The following is a 25,502-nucleotide window of genomic DNA, read 5'->3' as shown; positions in this document are numbered from 1 at the left end:
GCACTGCCCCCTGCACTGCTTTTTAGTCCTCACCATCCTTTAACTTACCCATTTATCTTTGATCCTCAAGGCTCATAAGGTCTGTAGTAGGTGTATGGAGCTGTACGATAGAACAAGATCAGAGTCCCTTTTTGACCCCAGTCCTGTCCTCATACAACAGAACAAACCATGAAAGGTCAAGGCTGTATTCTCAGCAAATAGCTGGACAAACAGGCACTCACAACAATGTCTTGCTGCCTTCTTTCCCCTTCACATGTGCTCAAAGTTTCACATTTTCTTTCTTCCCTCCCTTTGATTTTTTTCCCCTTCCATAAACTAAATTTTGAACAGTCAGCTGGCCAGGGCAGCAGATTCCAGAGTGTCTTATTCCAGGCCAAATAGCAATAAAACTCATTTGGCATATTCATCTTATTGGGAAGGTAATAAAATTAAGGATTGCTATTTTGGTATGTCATTCCTCAGTGAGGTACTGATGACTAAAAAAACACCTCCACTGGGCTAGGGAAGCTGAATGCTTCTCACAGTTGACAAGTAAAGCTATATGCTTACTATGGTAACTAAAATGTTTGCAAAGCACCTAGAAAATGCAACTTCCCAACACTCAAATGTACTGACTTCCCTTCCCACTCGTGCTAAATCTGAGAAAAGAACTAAGGAAAGATTAAGATGGGAGAAAAAAAAAGCTATCCACCCTTCCCAACTACCATAACACTTAAAACAACAGCTGTCTGCACAGCCAAAACACCTGCACAGGAAATTAGTCCCCTGGAATCTTGCTGTTTGCCTTCTCCTGCCAAGCAAGTCTGCCCACAGTCAAGAATGACTGATAATTATTGAATTTGGGTTGAACAGTTTCAATTCCTAAAACTTCCAAAAATATCTGTTTGGTTCGGGTCCCAACAAATGATGAGGTGAAGATGAAAAAAGGAAGAATAGGCAGGAGGTTGATTGCTCAGACACTAAACAGAAAGAAAAATAGGTTATTCTCATGCCTTACTTCTCCCCCAGTCTTGAAGAACAATTTAAGTCTGAAAAAGGGCAACAATACAGCCCTGTGCTTTCTTTCTGAGTTGTTCTCTTTGCATCATCCACTTTCCTGCATGCTGAATTTAGCAATGAAAATAAATATTGTTTCTGTTAGTCAACAGGGTCTCCAGAGAAGGACTGGGTCTGTGCTGGCTCATACATCATCCAACCTGCATGGCTGAGACAACAGAATCTTGTTAGCAGGGTATTATTCAGAAGGGACCTGATCTGAACTACAGTTTCCAAGGACTTTACAGTACAAGCAGAGTTCTGGTCAAGGCTCATCTGTTGCCCTGTTTCTGTATAGTGCTTAGCACAAAGGTCTGTGATAAGGCATAGAAGATGGAGCCAAAATACAAGTAACAAACTACATTTGCATGGCAGTATATTAATCTCACTCATGTGCTCACACAAACTGTGACACTTTTGAAACAGCTGGGAGAAAACAGATTTCTGAGTTTGCTGTAATTCAGTTTTTATTTTCATGCAGTAAAAGAAGAAAAGACACTCACCTCCTTCCTTGCTGACTCCCAAACACCCTTTCAGCTCCTGAAGTGAGATTGACTTGTCCTTGTTGAGGTCACAGTAGTCAGTGAAACGCCGGGCACATTTCTTGGGCTTGGCTTTCTTCTTCACATAGCGTTTGAAAGGCTTTAGCTCCCGCTTGTTGATGTCATTGCTGCTGTTGTTGTCCAGCTGGCTGAAATACCAGTGTACCACTCGCTCCTCTAGTGTGTGGCTGGGGTCTGGCTCAGAGAACCTGGAACAGAGGAGGCACAGGCCCCCAACAAGTGGGTGCTCTCACCAACACTGTCAAGCACAAGCTGAGGAGCAAGAGCTGCTCATCAAATCAGGCAAGTGCTATGCCATATTTAAAGAAAGCAAAAAACACAAGTCTTCCAATCTCCTCCTTTTAGCTGGGCTCTTTTGAGACAGACAAACTTTTTCTAAAAATCTCCTTTAGCATTAACAAGTGAATTGCTGAGAGAATCTTGGAGTCTGATATCCTCAGTAGCTCTGGTTCTCCTCACACCAGTTGCTGAAATTCTGCCTAATCCCAGAACGATCCTCATTAGAGGGCAAGAGACAATCTCCTTGGTCCTTTTGACCCTTGGGCTCCCATAAAAATTGCCAGCAGGAGAGCCATGAGTGTCAGCTGTCATGCTAGTTTCTGTGACCATAACTTCTAGACTTCAGAAAGGGAACAAATTAATTTAATGCAAGACACATTTATTATTTGAAAGCATCCTTGGCAAGACACAATATTCTCCCTGTATCTGTTTATATAATCTGAACTCCTGTGCTGTATTTTCAGCATTTTTCATGCTTTTCACATAGCTGATTTACACATAAGAGTTCCACAGCAGACAAACACCACAAATCCATTAAAAGCAGTACTACAGAGCTGGCAACTTCAGTTTGTTTCATTTCTTACTCATTGTGGTATTACAAGTTTGATGCTATTTGACTCACTTTTTCTTTCTGTAGACAATAACAATATCAGAGAGGAAGAGAAGAAAAAAAAAGGAGGAACAGCAACAGCTATAGACACACAAATAGAGGATGTTGCCTTTCAACATCGTGCCATCACTGAAGAGGCACTGTTATGTCACACCATTTAAGCAGTATCTGGTGCTCTGCAGCAGCAGTGGGAAAGGTGCTTATTCCTCAGTGATACTGAGAACCAGGGAAGAAACTCTTTCTAAGCTAGTCTGTCCTTTCTCCATATGATGAGCGTGCCAACAGAGAAAGCTGAAAAGAAGCTGAAATGAGGCTGAGACCTGAGCCTTTTTTTCTTCCAAGAATAAAGCATTTCAATGCATGGAAATTAGTGGATAGGTAGTCAGACATGCTACGCTGGCACTAATTGCTCTGACTTATTCCAGGAGACATATCCAGCTGCTGCATAAATTCCTTCCTCAGGAAGGAGAGAGGAACAGTTGCCTGCTGCAGGCAGCCAGATTCTGGTGTGAGTTTGGGGTATTTTAACTGATGGAGAAATACGAACCCAAGTACCTTATAAAATGTTCTCCAAGACTGCCACTGACCTTGTTTCAGAAACTAGTAGGATCTACACTTATATGGTCACTGAATTTTTTTTTTTGGGAACTAGGAGAGAGAAAATTCTTTTGACTTTCTGGTGTGGCCAGTTTGCTTTTAAAATTCAGCTACAGAGCCTGAAAAATACTACCTCATATACTCTATCCCCATGGTAAATTAAATCATTTCTGAGGGGGAATCTGCAGCATGCAGAAATCAAGAACTGGAGTTTAGGTGGAGAACTGAGATCCTCATTAACCTTCTCTGATGGCTTTTACAAATGAGGATAGCAATCAGAAAGGTAGCCCCTATCCAGAGATACATGAATCCTTGCAACAAGTAAACACACACAGTACAGAGAGGCAAAAAAATTGCATTACATTTTTCCCAGGGTTTTACTTGAAACTATTTCCTTCATTTAATTCCTAACTGAGAGGCAGGCTGGCATTCAGTCACACCATCTTGTCAATGTACAATGGGATAAACACTGTGCAGGAGGAAGAAGGGGTTTGGAATAAGTCTGGCTTAGTCTGGGGAGCCAAAATACCAGCTAAGCACCTGGAATCACCTATGGACAAGCAAAAATTGCAAAACTGTCCCCAGGAGGTTAAGGGAGTGTCCGGATTTTCTAAACTGTATGCAATGACCAGGATGACAGGAGAGAATAGAAACACATCCTGTGTCTTGTTTTTATGACATTTATTAACACAGCTATTGGCCTCTCTCCCTTTTGGAAAGAAGCTGGCTATCATTTGAAGACTAGCATGTTTCCAACAGCCTCAGAGAAGTTCTGTATTACCATGGGCAATACTTTGCTGAGGTAGAAGAATAAAACCTGAGCTTTTGCATGTGAGGTTCCCCTTGTCCATGCCTTGGCTTGCCCTCATTTACTGAAGGCCCACAACTGGAGAGGCAGAAATGGAGAAAATAGCAGAGTATCTTAGAACCAACAGCAGAAAGACAACAGACAAGAGCTTCTCACTACTTACTGAAGAGGCACTCAGAAGCAGGATTTAAAAGTGCCTCTTTTCCAGGGGCAAACCAAGGAGGAGCTCTTATGAGTTATCAAGAAAGGCAACATGGCTCTCTTCAGCACTTCCACAGAGAGAACCAGGAAAATTCACAGGCTAATACAAATACATTGACTCATGAAGTGACAATAAACCAATCTTTGCCATTACAAACATGCTGAGAGCTCATGCTGAAAACTGCAGCATGCTAACAGAGCTAAAAGGAATTAGTTTTATGGCTATGACTTTAGGAAAAAGGAAGATACAGCCATTTCTGAATTTTTACCACTTTCTGTTGGCTGGCTTAGCAGGACTACAGTTCCTGAGATGGTTGGTTGCCTGTCCTCTCTGATTATCATCCAGAATCCTAGCACAGGAAGCATCCCCATCATCTCAGGGCAGCCATATCTCCCTGGCTCATGAAATTCCATGATACACTACAGAAGCATGAAGTTACAATGCCGTAACTTCCTTGACTTTGGCCGCTGCCCCTGCAACGCACTTAGGCACCGCCCATGAAACATGAATTAATGCAACTACACAGCACTGCTAGGCCACCTAGCTTTGCTGATGTGCCATGACACCAACCATGCCTGCTGGGTCAGCTCAGGTAAGTCTGGGGCTCTAACTGCCCAGTGAGCACAGACTTGGCAGTATTCCAGGGGACTGTCCCTCTATTTCCTCCCCATTACTGTTTCAAGAAAAGTAAGTCAGCCCTCAGATACAAACTTCATTTATTCATTCAGACCACAAAGACAGAACAAAGCTGTCCTGTACATTCTCAATTTCCAACATCCCTTGCTCTAACACTAATCACACTAAAATCCACTGAATTCTAGTACCTCGCTTCAGTGCTGTAGCAGCTTTGTAAGACATAGTAAGAACAGACACTACCAAAATGAAGACAGCCTTCTCATGTTGACTGCATTACAGCTGTACTTGCTTTTCTTCCTAATTCTTTCTCTTTAGCACTCTGTGGCAAAACAATCAGTCCTAAAGAATGAGTGCTAGGGAAGAAAGGAGCTCTGTGTAAGCTGATTTTCCAAACGTAACCTGCTTTTGTTGGACTGCTTTTGTACATAAGCCAGAAAGTTCAGCTCAATTATGCAGCATAAGCCCACCAGTATTCCACCAATGAAGAAAAGCATGGTCTGTCATTAACAGCGTAAGACAGCAAACCAGCTCTCAGCTTTCTTACAAATTTGTTGGCATCAAGTAGGCTCTTGCTCCTCCTTCTGTATAATGTGCTAAGAGCTCCCTCATAGCAGAACATTTATTTCTTAGGTGGTTTGCGCTTGGAGATACGTGTGTTAAGGTACTGGAACTTTTAACAATACTATCTTCCAGATGAGGCACACTCCCACAGAATACCTTCACATCATCTGGTGTAACTGGAAGAATGCAAAGAGGCTTTGCAAAAACACAGGCATACACTTTTGTAAGCTGCACTGAAATCTGGATCAGAGAATGACTGCCAAAATATCAAACAGGCAGCCTGAATATGCACTTTGCATGCAATCTGTAATGCTTTTCAGCCCTTGAGGCCCCTTATGAGAAAGGAGCAGTTAGCTCCCTGTGAAGGAGCAGGGAGGAAGGGGAGGTATATAGGGTAAAGTATACAAGAGCAGTAAATCTGAGACATTACTCCCCTACAGAAACATGTACATGTGCAATCACAATATGCTCCATAGAACCATGATGTCAAAGTGTAATATGTCCCAGTAAATTTTACTAAATAAATTGAAGTCCATTCCTACCAAAGCTGGTCCTTTGGCCCCTGAACACTTGCAGCCCCACTGCAAAGGCTGCATGGATCCACAGCACTGTTGCAGTGACAAAAAAATCCTAATACAAACTACTGCTTGGACAGAAAGCAAGGTTGCAATCTCTAAGTACCCATCAGGTGATCACCTGTTTGAAGACTTAGAAAATCTATTCTTTTGTAATACAAACTTTATGTAGCAACACTAGCAGCTGAGGCAAAAGGAGGGAAGGGCCGTAAGATCAGCCCATCATCTAGCTGGACTGCAGAGCCTATAAACCAGAGGGAGCTATTCCAGGATGAAAGAATACTTGATGGACAAGAAGCTGCTAGCAAATGCAACAGAGTAAAAAGAAAAAATTAGTCCAGCTTTCATTCCCAACACACAAGGCATGTTTGTGGTCAGGATGTCTAAAGGAGTTAAAGCTGTATGTTTCTATGACTTGTAAATATTTTGCAAGGATATATATACCCTGCTTGGTGCTGCTGCTGAATGAAGAACTGATGGAGAGGGACTGACCCCTCCAGTCAACGACCATGCCTGCATTGATGATGCCCACCGAAGTGCCAGCACTAAGCAGTGGAAAGCAATGAGTTTAACAAACTGAGGTAAAATTCAAAATTGTTACTTCTCTGCTTCAACTTCTTACACCCATTTTGTTGTTCTTTGCAGTTGCCTAAAGTTAAAGTCTGTAACAGTGAAACATGGTTTGAATCAGAGAGGATTACTCTAATGGAATTGCAAAAGGATCCTGTATTTATTATTCCCCCTTTCCTGTAGCCAAGGAATCAAGAAGCCAACAAAAAAACTAAGCTGTGTTCAGACTAAACAAAAGGGTACTACACAGTCCAAATTCATTACGGGAAATGCATAATTCCTCTACAGTTAAAACTTATCTCCCTATTACAGGCCAGTTTCTTTCTCTCCTTAGGCTAAGTTGTATATGAAACATTGTTCTGAACACAACTTTTCTAAAGATTGTAGGATAAATAATAGAGAACATTAAAAAATCACCTCCCTTCACTCCTCATTGACTGCTCAAAGACCCTCCTCTTACATGAACTCTCCTGTATCTTTAATCAGGCTAGAATTTCCATAAGAGGACAAAGAGAAGTTGGTATCCAACTTCAATTAAAATGCAACAGGAGTTGAGCATCAACTTCCCCGCACTGTTTAAAAGTGTCAATCTTTATTAAAACATGGATCGGCTTCAGAACACCCTGGAGATGTGCTGAGCTGTGCTTGCCTGCTTCAAACTGTTCAACTAGAGCATGAAAAGAAACCTCGGGGTCATTTTCTGGAGTACTTTTTGAGGCTATTACACGGAGAATAATTGGCAACTTTAAATTAAGGGACTGATAGCTGCTGTGTTACATGATAAGGGTGGCTGTTGTAAGCTGCCCATTCACCTTAAATTCCACAGGGCAGTAATATTTTTGCTGATAATGCAGCAAGCCATAATGCACACATTTTGGCAACTAAAACTCATTTCTGAATTGGCAGGGACCAAAGAGAATTTCTCAGATAAGGGAAACACAGGCTGGGATTCGCTTTGATCTAGTTTAGTTTAGGCCCTGTGTAATATGACTATATCAGGATTAGAAAACAGACTAAAAGGTACTAAAGGTAAGTCTAAATTTTTAAGTGCTGTTCCTATTATATAGTACGTACTTGTGAATAATTTCAATAATGCTTTTTTTTTCCAACAGGGACACCAAACACTGGCTAATAAACCAATTCCCTACAACTGCTCCCTTAATTACTTTGAAAACATACAGTAACAAGATGTGCCTTTGAGTTATAATATAAACTTAAAATTAAGAATGAATTTTACCAGAGATTTTCTGTTTCAAAACTCTAAATGAAGTCTATTTGGGTATTATGCTGTAATATAAGCTAGGGCCATGAGGAAGGGAAGTTCTCATCTCATTTACATTATTGTAAAGCAAGAGTAACTCAATTTAAGTCAATAGCTTTGAACTTTCTTAAACAAGACAAGACCTATAAGGGATTACAAGGCTGTTTTAAGCATGCCCAGTTTAAAAAAAAACCCAAAAGTTTTATCAGGTTTTGCTTATGGGGCATGCAAGAATCCAAGCTACTGCCTCACTTTGCTGCTACTAGATTGGTTTTGGGTGCAATTTAGCACAGCTCTATGTAGTATTTCAAATGCCAATCTCTGATGTCTCCCCATGCTTCTCCCTCATCACCCCACTCACTCCTTCTTCCCCCCACCCAAAAAAAAAAAAAGAAGTTAATATGGACATTAATTGCAAAGACACTCAGCAAACACAGAAGTTTTTACTCACATATCCAGATTCAGACTGAAGGCAGCAGGGTAATCTAATCTGATTTCTTGTATATCATACCCACAGAATGTGAATCAAATTATTCTTGGGACCATAACTCAGGTTTGACTAAAGCAAGTCTTTCTGAAACACATCAGGCCTAAGATGAAAGTCTTAGGGAATCAGTCACCTCCCTCATGACTTCATTCTGGCTTAGAATTGCCCTCGCTTTAAAGAAATCTTGATCACAAGTTTGTTTATATTCAGTTAATCATGTTCTTCCCTGCTAGACTAAAGAGCCTGCAGAGCCTTTGTCCCTATAGAGAGACTCAGATTTTACAAAATCAACTTCCAACCTTTTTTTTTTTTGTTTGTTTCTTTTAGTACCCTAAGGAAGTCTGAGCTCCTTAAGACTCTCACTGTTAAGTTTTCTTAGTCCTCAACACTTTGGAAAAGCTCTTCTCTGCGTTTAGTCCTTTAGTTTAATACTGATACTGTAGACACATATTGTATGCCTGTATCATCTCTCTGCTGCCACAGAGAAACGGGAATACTCCACCCCCTTGCCCTCAAACTCCTACATGTGGCTTCTCTGTTTGGTTAAAATAGATAGGACAATATACAGTTGACATGTTGGGGGGGGGAGGGGGTACAGCTGGATGTTTGCCTGGCCTGCCCCCTGCATCAGGCATAAGCTTTGCTGGTGATTTGTTAAAAATTTACCTTGGATAATGGGATGCATTTGCTCAAAATATAAAAAAGGCCCGGGAGCATGAAATGCTGTAAAGGAGCAAAAAAAGAAGGCTACAGTGTGTGTTTGAATGCAGAACCTGTTCTGCCATCGTGATGGCACCAAGATGAAGAGCCTGCAAAAGTGAAGCTTGCCTCACAAATAAGAAAACTGATATTAAGACATTAAAACTGACATGACTGATATTAAGAAATATCAGACAGCCAGATCTCTAACTTTTCTTTTCAACATGAACTTCTCAGTAAAGATTGGCCATGGAGATACAGGATAATCACTGTCATAAATAGTTGTTTTGTTAGTTGTTAAGGCTAAAAATTAATTAAACTAACCCAATAGGTAAAATATCCCTTCATCTTGGAAAAGAGCTTTCATTTCCAGTGTCAAAGTCAAGTTAGGTCACCTAGACAATTTCAGATATATACAGAATCATAAAACTGTTAATTGGAGGAGACGTCCAACAGAATTGGAAAAGACCTCCAAGATCATCACATCCAATTGTCAACCCAGCATCACCACCATGTTCACCACTAAACCATGTCTTTGAGTTCCACATCCACACATTTTTTGAACTCTTCCAGGGATGGTGATTCTACCACTTCCTGGGCAGTCTATTCCAATAATTTACAACCATTTCTGTGAAAAAGTTTTTCCTAATATCTAACCTAAATCTCCCCTGACACAATTTGAAGCCATTTCCTTTCATCCTGTCCCTTGTTATTTGGGAGAAGAAACCAACCATCACCTCACTACCACCTCCTGTCAGGTGGTTGTAGGGAGAAATAAGGTCCCCCCATAGCTTCCTTTTTTCTAGACTAAACAACCCCAGCTCCCTCAGCTGCTCCTCATAGGACTTAACTCTCCAGATCCTTCACCAGCTCCATTGCCCTTCTCTGGACACACTCCAGCACCTCAGTGTCTTTCTTGTACCGAGGGGCCCAGAACAGAACACAGGATCTGAGGTGTGGCCTCACAAGTCCTGAGTACAGGGGGACAATCACTGCCCTGGTCCTGCTGGCCACACTGTTCCTGATACAGACCAGGATGCCACTGCCCTTCTTGGCTGCCTGGGCAAATACTGGCTCATGTTCAGCTGCTGTTGACCAGCACCCCCAGGTCCTTTTCTGCTGAGCAGCTTTCCAGTCACTCCTCCCCCAGCCTGTAGCACTGCATGGGGCTGTTGTGACTCAAGTGCAGGATCTGGCACTTCACCTTATTGAACCCCATACCATTGGCCTTGACCCATCAACCCAGCCTGTCCAGATCCCTCTTGCCCTCCCACAGATCAACATTCCACCCAGCATGGCGTCATTTGCAAACTTGATTAAGGAGCATTTGATCCCCTTGTCCAGGTTATTGAAGGTGATATTAAACAGGGCTGTCTCCAATACTGAGCCCTGGGCAACACCACTTGTGACTAGCCACCAGCCACTCTCCTGGGTCCAGCCATTTTTTACCCAGCGAAGAATCCACCTGTTTACACCATCAGAAGCCAATTCCTGAAGAGAGAACTCCCCTTGGGACTCCTGAAAAGCAGGACGCACTGCACAGAGACAGCTTCCCAACTCCACAAACCCATATGAAATGAAAGATGTACTGATGAAATTTTTACATGAATATCAAAAATTCCCTGAAATTACTTTAAAAAAATAAAAATGGTCCCGTCATGGCCTGTTGGGTTGGAAAAGCTTGACACATGTTCTTTGGGGTACACGCTTAGTCTAGCTGAGGCACATGGAAAATTACACCAGAGCAGTTATCAGAATTTAATCATGGCTGTGGGCAGGCAGAGTATTTGGGTGGTAGCAGTCTTTCGCCTTACCAAGGACAGCCTGCTAAAAGATTTAATTTTCCCCCCCACAACTGGGCTGCCGACATTGGAGTGGAAAATAAATCAATGTGACGACTGTGCGAAGAGCTGGGCAGTGAAAAATTCCACCAGAAAGACCTGCATTGAAAGCTGAGAAATACACAAAGCTTGGGGAACATTAGGAAGCAAGCCTGCTGGTTTATAGAAATGCAGTGGGGGCATACATCTCTGGTCTCTACAACATTGGTTTATATTAAGCTTTATTTTAAGAGTGATGATTACATTGGCTGTGTTTCAGTCCCAGTGCCAAAGATGCCAAATAAATATCAAATACTCTCCAGGGCTTCCCACCACCCCTGCCTGTTGCATTTGAACCATGCAAATTAGACAGAATTGACATTGGAATGCTTAAGTCTGGGAGAGAACGATGTATTTCCCATCCTTGGGGCATTTTTCATCCTGTTTATATGAATACAGACATGCTAGGCATATAGCGCTAATTCAACGGGTTACAGAATATTCAGCATGCAGGCACACATACAAGTCACTGGCCTGATTTGTAAGGTCCAAATGTGAAGCTGAAACCATATGAGTTCACAAGTAGTCCACACTGAAGCCAAAGGACACGGCCATGCCACCCAGGACCTTGAATAGTCTTGAATAGTTAAAAGATGGCACTGATTCCTTCTCCGTTATGAAAGAGGAAAGCAGGGGACCAACACCACTGTCAACACATTGGAGCAATACCCACGGAAGTAACATATGTGCAGAGGCACTTCCATCTCCAGACCCCTATGAGCATGAGCACACCAGTCATTGTGCCATCCCTGCATCTGCCCCAGCACTGACTCCTTTTATAGTCAGGCAAATCCAGAACCACAGAAGCCTTGCCTAGCTGAGGCAGTGTAGCACTCTTAAATCCATCACGGTTCATTTGCAATGGCCTGTCCCAATGCAGCACTGCAGGGATCTGCTGTTATCAAGCGAGAAGGGGAGACACAGCCTCAGCTTTCCTCCAGTTCCCCAGAAACACAGACTTCTGCCCACCTCTTGCAGCAGGCCTGACCTGTTGCTCCTTCCAAAAGGTGTGGACAGGCAGCTGGTCAGAGGGGAGGGCCATGAAAAACAGCTCCTCTCCTCATTGGCAGGCTGGCTGCAGCCTCATAGCAAAACCACAGCACTGGTCCTGCCAAGAATTTGATTCACATTCTTCACTCCCTGTGGTAGCCACTAGGCCACATGGTCTCCTTCAATCCATTTGCATTTTATTAGGTCTTTTCATGCACCAAGGGACAAAAGAACAAGCCACTTCCTCCCACTGAGCTCTCATTTCACACTTCAAATGGGCTATACTAACCTTTATGGTGGAGCAGCTGCCAGGGAGGAGGGGGGGGAGGAAGCAGGCAGCACTAGGATGACAGGACAAAGCAGCCTCAGATGCTCTCCCAGCAACCCAGAAGAACCCAAATCAGTCAGAGCAACACTTTTCCCTCTTGCCCCCACCTCAGGGGCACCCAGAGCTCTGCAGCCACCTGGCTGGCATTCAGCTGGAGTGCTTTCTGGACTCACCTCCCACCCCCAGTAGGTGCTGCTGAGTTAATAGCCTGTACCATGTCCGTAGTCAGAGCATCAAGTAAGCTGGTAATAAATTCAACTTTCTTCCCTTCTGGGCAGCCTGCAGAAAGAAAAGAGGAGGTTTAATGCAAGAACACACAGGCTTGATCTCCTACCCAAATTCAGCAAGAATCGGTCCGAACCTCCTTTGTTTTTAAGACAGCAACAACCATCAACATAGTCCCTAAGGAAAGGCAGAAGAATCCCTCAGTGGGTTTCTCTGTGTGGCAATTTGTCCTGCAGCTGTTGTCCAGGCACATGCAGGGTCATCAACAATATCTGGCAGGAAGACTGTGTGGTTGGCTTTAAGGTCTCACCCAGTTCTCTACCAGCAAAACCACAGAGATGTGCTGGAAGTGCCTGGCAGACGGGAGTTCCCATGGTGACACTTGCAGAGAAGTTTACAAAACAATTCATTAACTCCTGGATCATCTTCTGAGGCAAATGTGGCTGTTCCAAGGCCCTAATTGACAGATTAAAGTACCCCAGAGCACAAGGCAAGGTCTGCTGCTTGCATTCTCCTCTTCAGGCACAGAAAGCATTGCCTGCCAGCACCTACCACAATAATTCATTGTTCGCATGATCGCACTACATAGGAAATACGTCAAACTGAAGTCGGCATGTGGTAGTCACCCCCAGTCACTGCTGGCTTAAGCAGGACAAAGTGGGTTGAAGATGAACTTGGAAACCATTTCCATTACTTAGTGCTGAGGCCGTCTAGCTCCCCACCATCATAACCACAGACTGACAGAGCCTCCTACCCTAAACAGAGCCAGACTGTTACAGTGAAGCTCTCCATCTCCTCACCTTTAAAAGGCAATCTATGCTGTTTCCTTGCTGCTTAGCTTCATTTACTACCCCATAAACATGGTAACAACTGTTCTAGCCTGGAACAAGCTAAGGAACAAGGAACCAAGAAACAGGCATGCTTAACTTCAACAGACCACCTTCAAAACTGTTGTCCAAAACCCGTCACCTCCCATCCGATTGCCTTCTGTTGATGTGACAGAGAAGCCATCACCACCATCCTTCACCTCTTTCCCCAAACCACCATGCACTACCAATTATTCAGCTGATTAGGCAGCAGACATCAGCAAACAGCCTCCCACAGCAACATAGAGCAATGTCAACACTTTCTGCTTTTCTTGAACAAGAAAATAAGAACACGTACCACAAACAGAGCACCAGAAACTTACTGTAATCCCTTGACAGCTGAAAGCAGCTTGCAAATTGATCTGACAAAAGTCCCTCGTTTGCAGTATTACAGGCTCTGTCCTCTGCAATAGCTAACCAACAGTCCCTAGCCTGTCTCTGTATTATGTACACTATACACATGCACACCCCTCAGCACTTGTTTGGCATATGGTCCAGAAAATGTCAGCATTGTAATGGGTAAGCTGCTATTGCAGCCAGAGTAGACCACTCAGTTAAAGGAGCTTTTTGTTGAGGTAATGAAAAGGCTGAAAAACTATTTGCTAGAAGTCATCTCCCTGGGCTCTCAGCATCTCACCATCTGCAGGAATTAGCAGTTTGCCATTTGCTATGTACAAGCAACATTTTCCTTCCTTCTTTCTTTTTTACTTTTGGCCACAGTCATGACAGGTTGTGAAGAGATTATGTGTAGGTGTGCAAGAATCTGAACTTATGTCTTTCCCACCTGGGCCTCTGCAGGGTCTCTTCACACAGGCCAAGAAGTGCACTGCCTGCAGCACTGAGGGTCTAAGGAATGGGCAAAACTCTACAAGAGGAATAAAAGTAAAGGGTGCCCCTGACAGAGCTAAGTGCAAATGATACAATCAGTCTCAAATTAAAGCAGGAATTTTTCTTGACATTCGGTTCTGCTAAGAAATAAGAACATAAAAAAAAAATAAAAGAAACATTCTCTCTCACCCCCTGCAGTTCTGGCTCATCAGTAAATTTTGCATAGAAGAGCAGCTAATTAAACAAACCTCAAGACTGCATAAAAAGTTCATGCAGCACAGCATTTCTCAGGCAGACAAACCAAGATCAGATCCTCCATCTCCCCATCTCTCCATAGATGGGTATTTTCAGTGCTAGGAATCACAGAATCATAGAACGTGGCTAGGCTTAAAAGGGACCTTAAAGATCATCTAATAGTTCCAACCCTCCTGCAATGGGCAGGGATGCCATTCACTAGATCAGGCTGCTCAGGATCCCATCCAGCCTGGCCTTGAGCACTCCCCAGGGATGGGGCATTCAAAACTTCTCTGGGCAACAATCATACCAACCAATGCAGCCAAACATGGAGCTTGAAGTTTACACAGGCACAGAAAACTGGCTTGAGCAGAGAGAGCAGATCCCCCGGAATCCGATATTGGGACCAGACCACTAAGCTAGAGAGAGTATCCTGTCTCCTCTTCTGCATCAAGCAGTTCCTGTCCCCTTGTCTGGCTTCAGTGGAGAAGGGAAGGGAGGAGGGAAACAAAATCAGTCTGTCTTCTTGAGATCAGAAATAGAGTCTCAAAGAAAAAGCCAAAGAGCAAAGGAATTTCTCAGAGGATTTCTGGAGAGGCAGGGGAGATGTGCATGGATAGGCAGTAAAGCAATGGAAGAGGAGGATGGGGAATCAAGGAAGTAAGGTTATTCTATTTTAGTGTGATTTCCTATGGAAATGAGCCTTAATGTAATCCATTTAGCTGGCTTCCTTCCCCCTACCCCACAACATAATATTTGAACCAATTGGTCGATTTCCTTTGAATGTGAAAGGGAGGCAATAGGAAATTTTTACATGGCTTGTGAAAATGAGGAGCTGCATAGAAGAGAGCCCTGCTGAGGGCAGAGTTGCTAAGCAGAAAGGTCTGGGGTCTGAAGTCAGGAGCCAGCAGGAGGAGAATAAGGAGACACACAAGGCAGATCCGGAACAAATCTCATTTCCTTTGCTAACCTGCTCAGGAACAACTCACTTTATGCTAGCCATAGAATGGTAAGCTGATCCAGAGTTACCAGCTATTTCTGCAGAATTACTGGCATCCACCACTCCCTCATGGTGCAAAGGGACCCACTGTAGCTTCTGTTTTCAAGCAGTCCCCACCCAGGAGAGTAATGGTTGACCTGTCAGTCTGCTTCTCAGAAGGGAGACAGAAGGAAAAAACAGAGCACAGGCAGGTGGGATAGCATTTTTAAGAGCTGCACCAACACCAATGCCTAGCATGTGTTCCTAGCAGAAAAAAGGTAGGCAAACAGCAAGTTACGCTTGTCACTCTGTTAAGAGGGAAAAGCAGAATATAAAGCAAGGAGCAGTGGGAAATAAAACGTGCCCCAGCCAGAAAATGAGGAATAAAGTCCAGCTAAGTGAGAAGCCACCATTAGGTAAGGGACCTTAGTACACCGTGAGTGCTGTCCTGCCTGGTCCATGCAGTCAGTGTAAGGGAGCAAGTCAGTCCACTGACAATTGTCCTCTTCTGTGACTCAGGGAGCATCAAGCTGCTGAAAAGCCCTGCTAAATGGAAAGGATCTTGTCCTGGTCAGGCTTTAAGGAACATTCAGTGTTGAGCCCATTCTTCCCCCAGGGTTTCTCCAGGCATCCTGGTTTCTCTCCTGAAAATTCTAATCCCAGAAATGTTTTCAAAGGGCAGATAAGCAATAAACAGCTACCCCAGGACACTCCCAGCCTTTTCCAGTTCACTGCTGAAACTGGAGGTGATCTTAAAAAAATAAACCCCAGAATAAACCCCAGGGTAAAGCATGCACTGTGAGGAAAATCCCCCACCTCTTCAACAATATTCTTGGCCCTTTGAGAGTCCCAAGGTGAGACAAGGTAAGAAGGCAAAGACAGGATCTTGTTCCTCTAACCTGGAAGTTCTCTGTCTTTGAAGGGATCATCAATCTCTGTGCTCTTCGATCTGGCATCGCTTTCACACACTGGGGTCTCATACCTGAAAAAGGAGAACAGCAGAAGCTAAACTATGTAACACAGGTTTAGTTTCTTCACATGATCACTAATCACAGACTGTTCTGAAAGGGACCAACAATGATCATTGACTCCAACTCTTAAGTAAGTGGCCCATATAGGGATCAAACCCACATCCAGGGCATTATTAGCACCATGCTTTGACCAAGTGAGCTAATCTCAGGGTCAAAGGGTTGTGCCTTGTCTGCTTACTGTAGAGGAAACCAATAAACCTCCAGAAGAAATACCATTCTCAAGCATCTGACTGTTTATGAACAGTCAGGAACAGCAGCAGAAGTGGAAAGAGAAGGAAGAACATACTTCGAAGTCCAGTACCAGCTATCAACTGAAACTCACAAACAGCACAAGGCCCTCTTCCAATTCTTGTGGGCATAGGCAGAGATTTTTTTTCAAAGTTGTCAATGCTCTGCAGAATCACTGTATCTAGCCGGATTTAAGTCCCAGCTCTTACTGGCCTGTTTCTACAACTTGCCAGACTCACAATTTGTTTCCAAACTCCAAGTGAGAAAAGATTCCTCAGTAGTTTCAAGATAGAAGGTAACTGGGGAAAAAAAAAAATCTATCACTGGTTTAAAAATCTACCCATGCACAACAAGCGGTCTTCTAAATCCCTGCTGGTCAGGATTCAAGTGGCTGCAACATGGAACTATAAAGCAGATGATAATGCAACAAAGACACTTGTCTTTTCACTGCTCTTGCCCATAATCTTTATTGTTAAGCAAAGCCCCCATTCCTCCTACCTCACAAAAGCTGCAAGCCAGAAGAAAAAAAGGCTGCTTTGCATGAATACTTAGAGGAAAGCAAGGACAGTAGTTAATGTCCACCAACCACTATAGAGAGGGAGCTGCATAGTAACACTCAACGGGGAACATCACATACAGCATTGCTTGCTCTAGGGAAGGCAGTGTAGAGCTGACTGCTCTAGAGAGAGGAATTGATCTCATATTGCAGCTGTATTTTTTTACGTCTCATCTTCTCCAGCCAGGCACCTCCCCAGGCCTGCCTATAGCTCTCACCGAGTGGAAGTACCAGGCAGGGGCCGTCCTGTGTCCACCAGGACACACCAGCAGTACCCAGTTGACTGGTGGCATTGCACTGGTTTGTAGAGTCCTCCAGGAGCACACTCGGGGATGACGATACCCTCCCGGGGGTTCTGCCTGGCCTCCTCCAAGGCACTCTGCCTCTCCTGGTCACAGGAATGAACTTTTTCTGGAAGACAGAAGGGAGATTGGAGGGCGTGGAAAAAGAATCAAATCAAGATCACTTTCCTCAGGTCAGCAGGATATGGGTACCCTTCACATCACAAGCCCTTTGTGTTTGTTTCCTTCTCACCCACCATCAGTATGTCTACATCCTCAGGGACTCTGGGACTTCTGGGCTGAGAGCTTTCTCCTACATTTAGCTGTGACACAACAAGATTATGGACTACAGACACTGACTGCCGGGTGCTCAGGATGCCAGTAACAGCAGGGAAAATTCTTCTTGATCACCTGGGCTTTGGAAATGAACTGTCAAGTAACAATAATTCACTGTTAATGCAGCCATGAGGTAAGCATTTCCCAGATTAGGTTTTTGCAAACTGAGAGATCCTAAACTGTGACTTGTATTTTCCAGTTAAATAAAGAAGGCAAACACCTTGCCCTGCCCCTCTGTCTCTTTCTCCAGACTGCAAAACACTCCTCCCTCTCAACAGCACCTCTCCAACATGATCCCAAGAAGAGCAGGTTATGTTTTAACATGGCCTAATCCAGTGCAGACAGCACACACCTCAGCAGGGAACAGAATGGGATATCCCATTCCACCCACACTGCCATCACTTCTCCAGCACTTTCCACTGTTGTCCTCACCTGGAAAACAAAGGACATCCAACACTCCTTTCTACTGAGGGTAAGGCCCTGTCCCTTAATAACCTATTACACAGAAAAGGCTATTCCCAAAATAGAGAACAAAGAGAACAAAAGTGGCATGCACCACAAAACAGGAGGAAGCGCAGAAGTGGCTTCTGCAGCCAACCTGGCACACAGAGTTCTAGCACTGCCCGCAAAGGAGTGACGGGTGCATGGACCAGCCATCTAAGGGGGAAGAGAAGCACAGAGAACCTGCAGGATGATAAGACTTATTTGGCTCAACAGCCAGAAATTCTCAATTATAAGTCTCCAAGTATTCTGGCCCTTTGACAAGTAGAAAAATTATTTCAACTTTGCAAACTACTGAAGGTATCACAGTGAGGAAAAGCAAGCAGTCAAGACAGCTGAAAACACATCTAAGTCTAGGGTAAGAAAAGACAACAATCTCATTCCTAATTTTTATCCTTAGGAGAGTGATGAAAAACAGAAGCAGAACAGCTGTCCTCTTCTCCCCTAGCCTTCCTCTCCCCCTGCAGTTTACTGTGTTTTTAATTTTATTCTTATAACCAGGCCACAAGACCTGTAATTCCTTGCCACAGCCAAGAGCCACCTCAAGCTTTCAATACATAAAATGCTTCCACTGACCAGCAATGACACCATAGGTTCATTCCAAATCTGTAGATGTTTGCATCATCAGCCAGCAGACACGGCACAACCTCAGTATCCTGCTCCCAGGACTGGCTCAGCACACAACTAACACGTGCTCAGGTTCCTTGTATTTTGCCTGCCTGTTGGTATGCCATCAGCTGTATCTTGTATTTCCGGGATACATTATGCTGTAGAGAGTAAGTTTTGTTCCATATCTGGGGAACAGAAAGGGTGCCGATTCACAGCTTGGTAACAGCAGATACAAGAGACTCCAGCAGGTCTGCACAGCACCACCTGAGTATAGCATGCCTGGGTACCAGAAGCATTTTTACTGGTTTCTAACTGAACTGTAGCAGCTGAGTCTCAGAGACCCCAAAAAGTCTCACTCTCCTCAGCATTTCAGATCACTGTCAAGACTGGGAATGTGAAAGGCACCTGAATTTTGCCACACACAAGCCCACACAATAGAAACACAGAAAAAAAACTTTTAAGTGTCGGTAAATCTGACTCAAGCAGAGAGAAACTTTACTGGGAAGGAGCAGGAGGGGATTAAGTCAACAAAAACTGAAAGGGAACTCAAGCTTCAGCTGATATTTAAGCTGACTTCACTTTGCTGACAGATTTCACATCTGACCAAAAAAAAGAAAGACTGTTCCCAAGACGTACGCGGACAGAGAAGTCACTGAGCCAGAGGCCTGCAGGCTCCCTAACAAACCACTTACATCAAACGGGTCCCACTTACCCACAGTCTGCCGACAGCAATTCACACCTTGGCCATCAGGTGAGGTAAATCACTCAGGCAGCTTGGGGGAAGCAAAAAAAGCAGGGGCAAAATTCTCTATCATCATTATATTATAAGCAAAAGGAAGAAAAACTTCTGCTAAAGAGGACTACATTCCAGGAATTTTTCTATCTAAATCCCAAAAGCTTTCCTGAGTGCACAAAGTCAAACCAAGATTTCTCAAGTCCTTTGAGTCTTGCAAAACTCTCAGTAAAAATTACCCTGAAAAAAATAAATTGGGTTTTCTTTGTGTGTCAGAACAAAGAAATATGCCACTTTTATTGAAATCAAGAGAAAAAAATAATAAATGTCTTTAATGAATTAGTATCTTATTTTACAAACATTTGCAGTTAGGTATGCAAATTACACAGAAAAAAATCTACATAGTTACACATTTGTGCTATGCCATGAAAAAATGGAGAAAATTCTCTGCACATATTAACAGAAATTTGTGGGAACTGAATAGTCACATTTACTACCAGAATACATAACTAATTGGTAGTTGTTTCTGTTTGAGGGGTGTTTAAAGGCTGAGTGAAACAAATCTTACAGGCTTTGTTCAGTTGATATCACATAGATGTAATGATGCAAGCTCTGCCATTGTCACCAGCATTCAGTAGCCCATCATTAGCAATGACAGCGGTACAACTGAAACATCAGGGAGATGATACTTTACTCATTCCTAGTATACATCTAGAAGTAGCTGCTGTGGAAGTTCCTCCCTGCTTTACAGATTCCTGCTTTGTCTCTTTTACATGCTGAAGAGTCCTACATGGTACGATTCTTCTCTGAACTCCTTCCAGATTCACCATGCCTTCCCTGAGCTAGAGATCAGAATAGCAAACACATTGACTCTGACAACAGCCTTGTGGAAATTTCCTTCAGTGACATCTGTCTAGTAAGCAGAATGTATTAACTAGCACTAGTCCCCAAAGAGACTCTTTTCTCCAAGCTACCACTCTAACAGCACTTAATTCCCTTAAAAAATAAACACTAATATTAACAGTTAGGTATTCAAAAGCCAGCAAAATCAGCTGGGAAATCCATACCATCAGCTTCGCTAGTATGGGACTTGGCATGAACTGCATGCAGTGTCACCCTGAAAGATGGTCTCACGGGTAACAAAGGGACCATCAAATGCTATCCCAGCTCCAGGACACTGAAGTCCTCCTGTTCCAGTCAAACTGCTTACTGGAAACTTTGCTGTTGTTGCCAAGGCCAGGTTAATGGAGAATAGTGAAAGCCTATGGCCAAGATAGAAAGTTTAATGCCAGGTACGAAATTAAGCTGTCATCTTAGAAACTAGCATATATTTATTATAAATGTAGGGTACTTAAAAGCCTATTCCTTGTTAATGGGAGTTGCAGGCACAGAAAGAAAGGTTTTCCTTCTTTCCCTAAACTGAACATTTAAGACAGCAAGTCAGTGGGGCACAAACAGTCTTCCTAGAAAAAATAATAATATTATACCCATTTATTTATCTATTTTAAAGGCATTGTCACATTCTACTGTTGTCTGCCATCTCTGCTTTGACTTAACCATCAGCAAAGAAACCAAGTAACACTTGCCAACTTGCTGTTGTTGGGGAGTGAAACCTTCATGCAACAAATCTAGATTACAAAAAAACAAATTACAGAAAAAAACAATAGGGACTGTATGCACACCCAAAGAGAAGAGTCATTGGCAGAAATATCCATTTTACCTCAACTGCTCAGCTCTAAAATGCTAACTGTTTATTCCTTCTTACCCTTGACTGCTTCTAACACTCATTCAAACATATTTTTAAAGTAGTGTCTCTGAAGCCATGAGCTATGGCAGGAAAACAGGGCTTGGACATCTGTAGTTGCACATTATTCATGCAACAATTTCCCCCTAGTAATGGCCTTCTGAGGAATACATGGTCAGATTCATAAAAAGGTCTCTCATTCCTGGTCCCTTAAGTACACACATTCAAACATACATCTACTGCCTGCACAATAAAAATAAAAATGATGGACGAGGTAAGGGACTCGTCTGACTGTTTAATAAACTATATGGTTATTAAAGAGATGGGGTGCTTGTTTACCCTACAAAGCTGAGAAGAGAGGATGTCTAGTAGCATCTAGCCAAAGGCTTGTGCTTCACAGTTCTCATGCTCATCTTGCAGGGCTATGTGCAGCCACTGGGGATGAGGCAGCCTCCCCCAGCTGCTCTCCCGACACAGAACTCTCATTGCTACCAGACCCAAAGCACCAAGCATCATTCACCGTGGCTGTGGATAATTAGGGTGGGACATAAGGAACATCTGCCATCCAACCACAGAAGATTATTTTTTGAACATTGCTCTTCTGCACCCAAATCTTTTCTTCTTAAAAGAGGGAGACTGCGGCACCAAAACCAACCACCTTGGAGAGATTCCTACACCCTTAAGAGACAGGATTCTTTCTTCCAAATTAAGCAAAAGAGAGGGTCTAACCTCCCTCTATGCTTCTGCTCAGCCCCAATGAACCCCTGTGAATAGCCTAAACCCAGAGCGACAGGCTGTACCAGGCAGGGCAGATTTCCTTCTCTTCCTCTCTCTCATTTCTTTTGACCAGAAATTCTGTCTGGACCAGAAAAGCTTTTCCCATGGAATTCCTACAAAAAGCTTCAAAAAGTTTTAATGAACAAGCATTCATCACAAGGGGAGGAAAAGGTCTTTTACTGAAGAATTCTTGACCAATCCCCATTGTTAGTGCTGCAACAGGGACCCCACTTCAAAATAACATTTAAAAAAACACAAACACATCTGCCCCAATTTTTTTTTTTTGTTCAACTCCCAACTTTCCTCTCAGTGAGGCATTAGTGCAGCACAGAACAAAGGGGAGCAGCGTGGATATCTAGTGCCAAGTTCCTACTGACCTTCTGTGCCAACCCAAACATGAGGACTAAGTGTCTTTGTGCCTCAGTTTTCCTTTCAGTGAGAAAAAGTGTTTGCCTGTCTCCCAGGGGACCTTAATTCAGACAGGGTCAGTTTCTCATGTGCCTTTACACTGCTGTGGCACAGAACAAGAGCTTTGAACTGGTTATTTTATCACAGCATGTACATCAGCTTAAAGCTGCTTTTAGATTGTATACGGAAGCTCTAAAGTGAACAGGACCTATGTCCACTCCAGGAGAACAGGTACCTCATCCCAGAATGGAGCTTACAAAAGCTGTGGGCAGAAAGCAAGTTCAGCACAGGTTACATCAGCAGCCCAAACCTGCATCCTTTCCTCCTCAGAAAGACCATTCGAAAAGCCTTAAGTATGCACATGCACAAGTGTTGGCAGGACTAGCAAAGCAATGCAGTGAATAGGCCCTTACTGCCTGTCCCCTGAGCAGGGCTGTGGGTGGAGGGAGAGAAACAACCCCTTCTGTGTTTAGAAGCACAATAACAGCTGAGCAAATATGGCTCATGGGCATAGCATAAATCTCTCCACACCTCTGTTAGTCATCAGTACTGATACCCACTCCACCCTGTTCTGTCTGCGATCGTGGTCCCTCCAGAGTTTTCTGGCTAACGTGAAGGTAAAAGAAAAACAAACCTTGCAGGTGTTCCCACACTGTACCAGTTGAGCAATCTTTGCTTTACCTTGGTACGCACTCAATTCCATTTCTCAAGGCATAGGCTACAGAGGAAGCAGATGTTACTACATGTTCCAGTGCTGAACAAGTACAATGCAAAGGCTTAACAGGTGGGTTATAATTTTCAAAAATGCATTATTCCAAGTGGCTCATTAAACTTCAGCTATCCAGGAACACATGCTTCCCCTGCTATTTTCCTTCTGCTCTAAGAGATAAGGCTGCACTGCATTCCCACCAGTGTTACATGATGAGAAGCCTATTCAATATCTATCCTATAGCTTGAAATAAGGAGGACTGGCTCAAGAAAGCACAGATTAGAGCAAACTTAGTAAGGGACTTTCTGAGGCACAACTTGTGCTCATTTTGCAGAACCTGTGGGCATTGCGTCCTGCCCAGCTAAGAAAAGAGTGTGCTCCACAGGGTTTCCACCCCACACAGCAATAAAGATCAACACCTGCACATCTTGAAATCTGCCAGTTGAAAGCTACCTGTCCTTGCAATTCTAACTCAACTGCCTTTCAGGCAGGCCTTGGAATCTTTAAACCATCCCATCTCACAAGCAGTCAGTCACACAGTCCTAGCCCTCCTAGAGCTATAGCCAGACTAACTGAAGGACGGCAGAAGAAGAACAATGCCTTTTTTACGGCTGTAGTACATCATCCTGAAAAAAACCTGCAAATATCTTCATGTTCATAAACAATGCATTAGATAGAGCTCTGAAAAAATTCTGGTTCATTAGAACATATTGTAAGTTGTGTCATTCTCATAACCAAATGAGAAAAATGCAACCTACATACAATTACTATGAGATAGTTACCTAACACAACAGGATAAGAAAAAGATGCTCTCCAAGACAAGAGGTCTCCAAAGTTCTGTGAGACAGTTGTTCAGTTTTGAAAGCTACCATGAGACTTGTATCAAATTAAATGACAACTCTGGCCAATGGAACAGAGCATCCAATTTACAGACTGAACTTCAGGAAAAAATTCAAAGCCACACTTAATAAATGGTTTTAAATCAGTGTAATCACAACTTACAAGCACAAACCATAACAACCAGCAAGGAAAAATCCAGCACATGGGGAGAAAATTACTGGCGAGGCAGCAAGACTTGGAAAAAGTGGTCAGCAGCTTAGGTAGACCACAATAAAGTCTGCAACTTCAGGACATTGCAAACAACAACAACAAAAAAATCCAAACAGGTAAATCCAGCTGTGGAATGTAATGACAGGGGCTTCACATAAGGAACAGGCACTAAGTACTGGTGAGCCTTTAAATCAGCCCGGTGTACAAGCACTGGGCACTGCACTTTGAGGGACAGGAAGATTCTTTGGCAGGAGGGTGTGAGAGAGCAAAGGGAACAGGCAAAGGTCTAGGATACTTGATCTATGAGAAAAGGCTAAAAGAATTCCATTTGTTTAGTCTAGAGATGACATTCAGTCTTCTGAGTCATAAAAGCTGTTCTACAAAAAAAAAAAAAAAAAAAAGACATAGATAATTTTTTTTCCTTCCCCATGGGTAGTTCAAGTATCAGACAGCTTACTTGGAGAAAGGAGATTTAGTTTTGATATAAAAAAGCCCTGGTGATTAACTGTTCACTAATTGGAAGAGGCAGTGGGATCTCTGTTGTCACATTAGGAACAGGTTATGTGTGTCAGAGCTGTTATTAATTAATTGGATATGCCCCTAGGTTAAAATAAGGAGAAAAAACGACTTGAATCTCTTCAGGTCTTTCTTGCTCTCCTCACGCAGGCTGAGAAACTCCAGCAGATCCTCAATGACTAGGCAACCTCTTTTCTAACACAGACTAAAATCTTGACGATATTTAATCTGGTTTAAGTTTCCAGATTATGGGGTCTTATCCCCTCTAATGCACCTGGCTTCCATATCCTGTGTATGACAGCTGTACCTGTGCAGTATCTTCACAATGACAACAGTTTCTATAGTCTGAGCAGAGAAATTTGGCATCAAAATGCAGCCTCTTCACTTCTTGACATCAGGATGGTTCCTCAGCAGAAGAAAAATCTTTCAACCTTAGACACTACCCTTGTCATTTTGAGACAAAGCTACACAGTCTGTGTTTTTTCTTCCCTAATGCCTCTTTTCCATTTCACATAGTTTCTAAGCGCTGCAAGCTTGTGGCATACCTAGCTTTGACATAAGCCACCTGTCTCTGAATACATTCATTTTCCCTGTACTCCTTTTTCACTGCACTCTTTCCACATTGAGGAATGCTGTTCAATAAAACAAAAAACAATAGGTGTTTCCACTGGAGCCTTAGCATTATTGGGAAACTTTTTTCACTTCCACACCTGTTTTTTAATAGTCCTTGGAACAGCTAGTAAAGCAATTATTGGAGAATTTGCCTACCTCTTCTAGATGGAGTATACAATTGTTTTTACAGTATTGTAA

At 43.2% G+C, this 25,502-nt stretch overlaps 1 protein-coding gene across 3 annotated transcripts in view; it reads right to left on the bottom strand.

The window, feature by feature from the left end:
* SMOC1 (SPARC related modular calcium binding 1) overlaps window positions 1-25,502 on the bottom strand; it is a 131,121-nt gene that overhangs the window by 10,759 nt on the left and 94,860 nt on the right. For all 3 annotated transcript variants that reach the window (XM_048306885.1, XM_048306886.1, XM_048306887.1), the window contains exons 8-11: window positions 17,247-17,439; window positions 16,113-16,195; window positions 12,255-12,360; window positions 1,539-1,786 (exon numbers count right to left, since the gene is read on the bottom strand). In XM_048306885.1, the coding sequence (XP_048162842.1) occupies window positions 1,539-1,786; window positions 12,255-12,360; window positions 16,113-16,195; window positions 17,247-17,439 (630 nt within the window). The remainder of the gene's footprint in view (window positions 1-1,538; window positions 1,787-12,254; window positions 12,361-16,112; window positions 16,196-17,246; window positions 17,440-25,502) is intronic.

The sequence above is a fragment of the Corvus hawaiiensis genome, chromosome 6, assembly GCF_020740725.1.
Source record: "Corvus hawaiiensis isolate bCorHaw1 chromosome 6, bCorHaw1.pri.cur, whole genome shotgun sequence".
NCBI lineage: Eukaryota > Metazoa > Chordata > Aves > Passeriformes > Corvidae > Corvus > Corvus hawaiiensis.
This window is presented reverse-complemented; position numbering and strand designations above follow the sequence as displayed.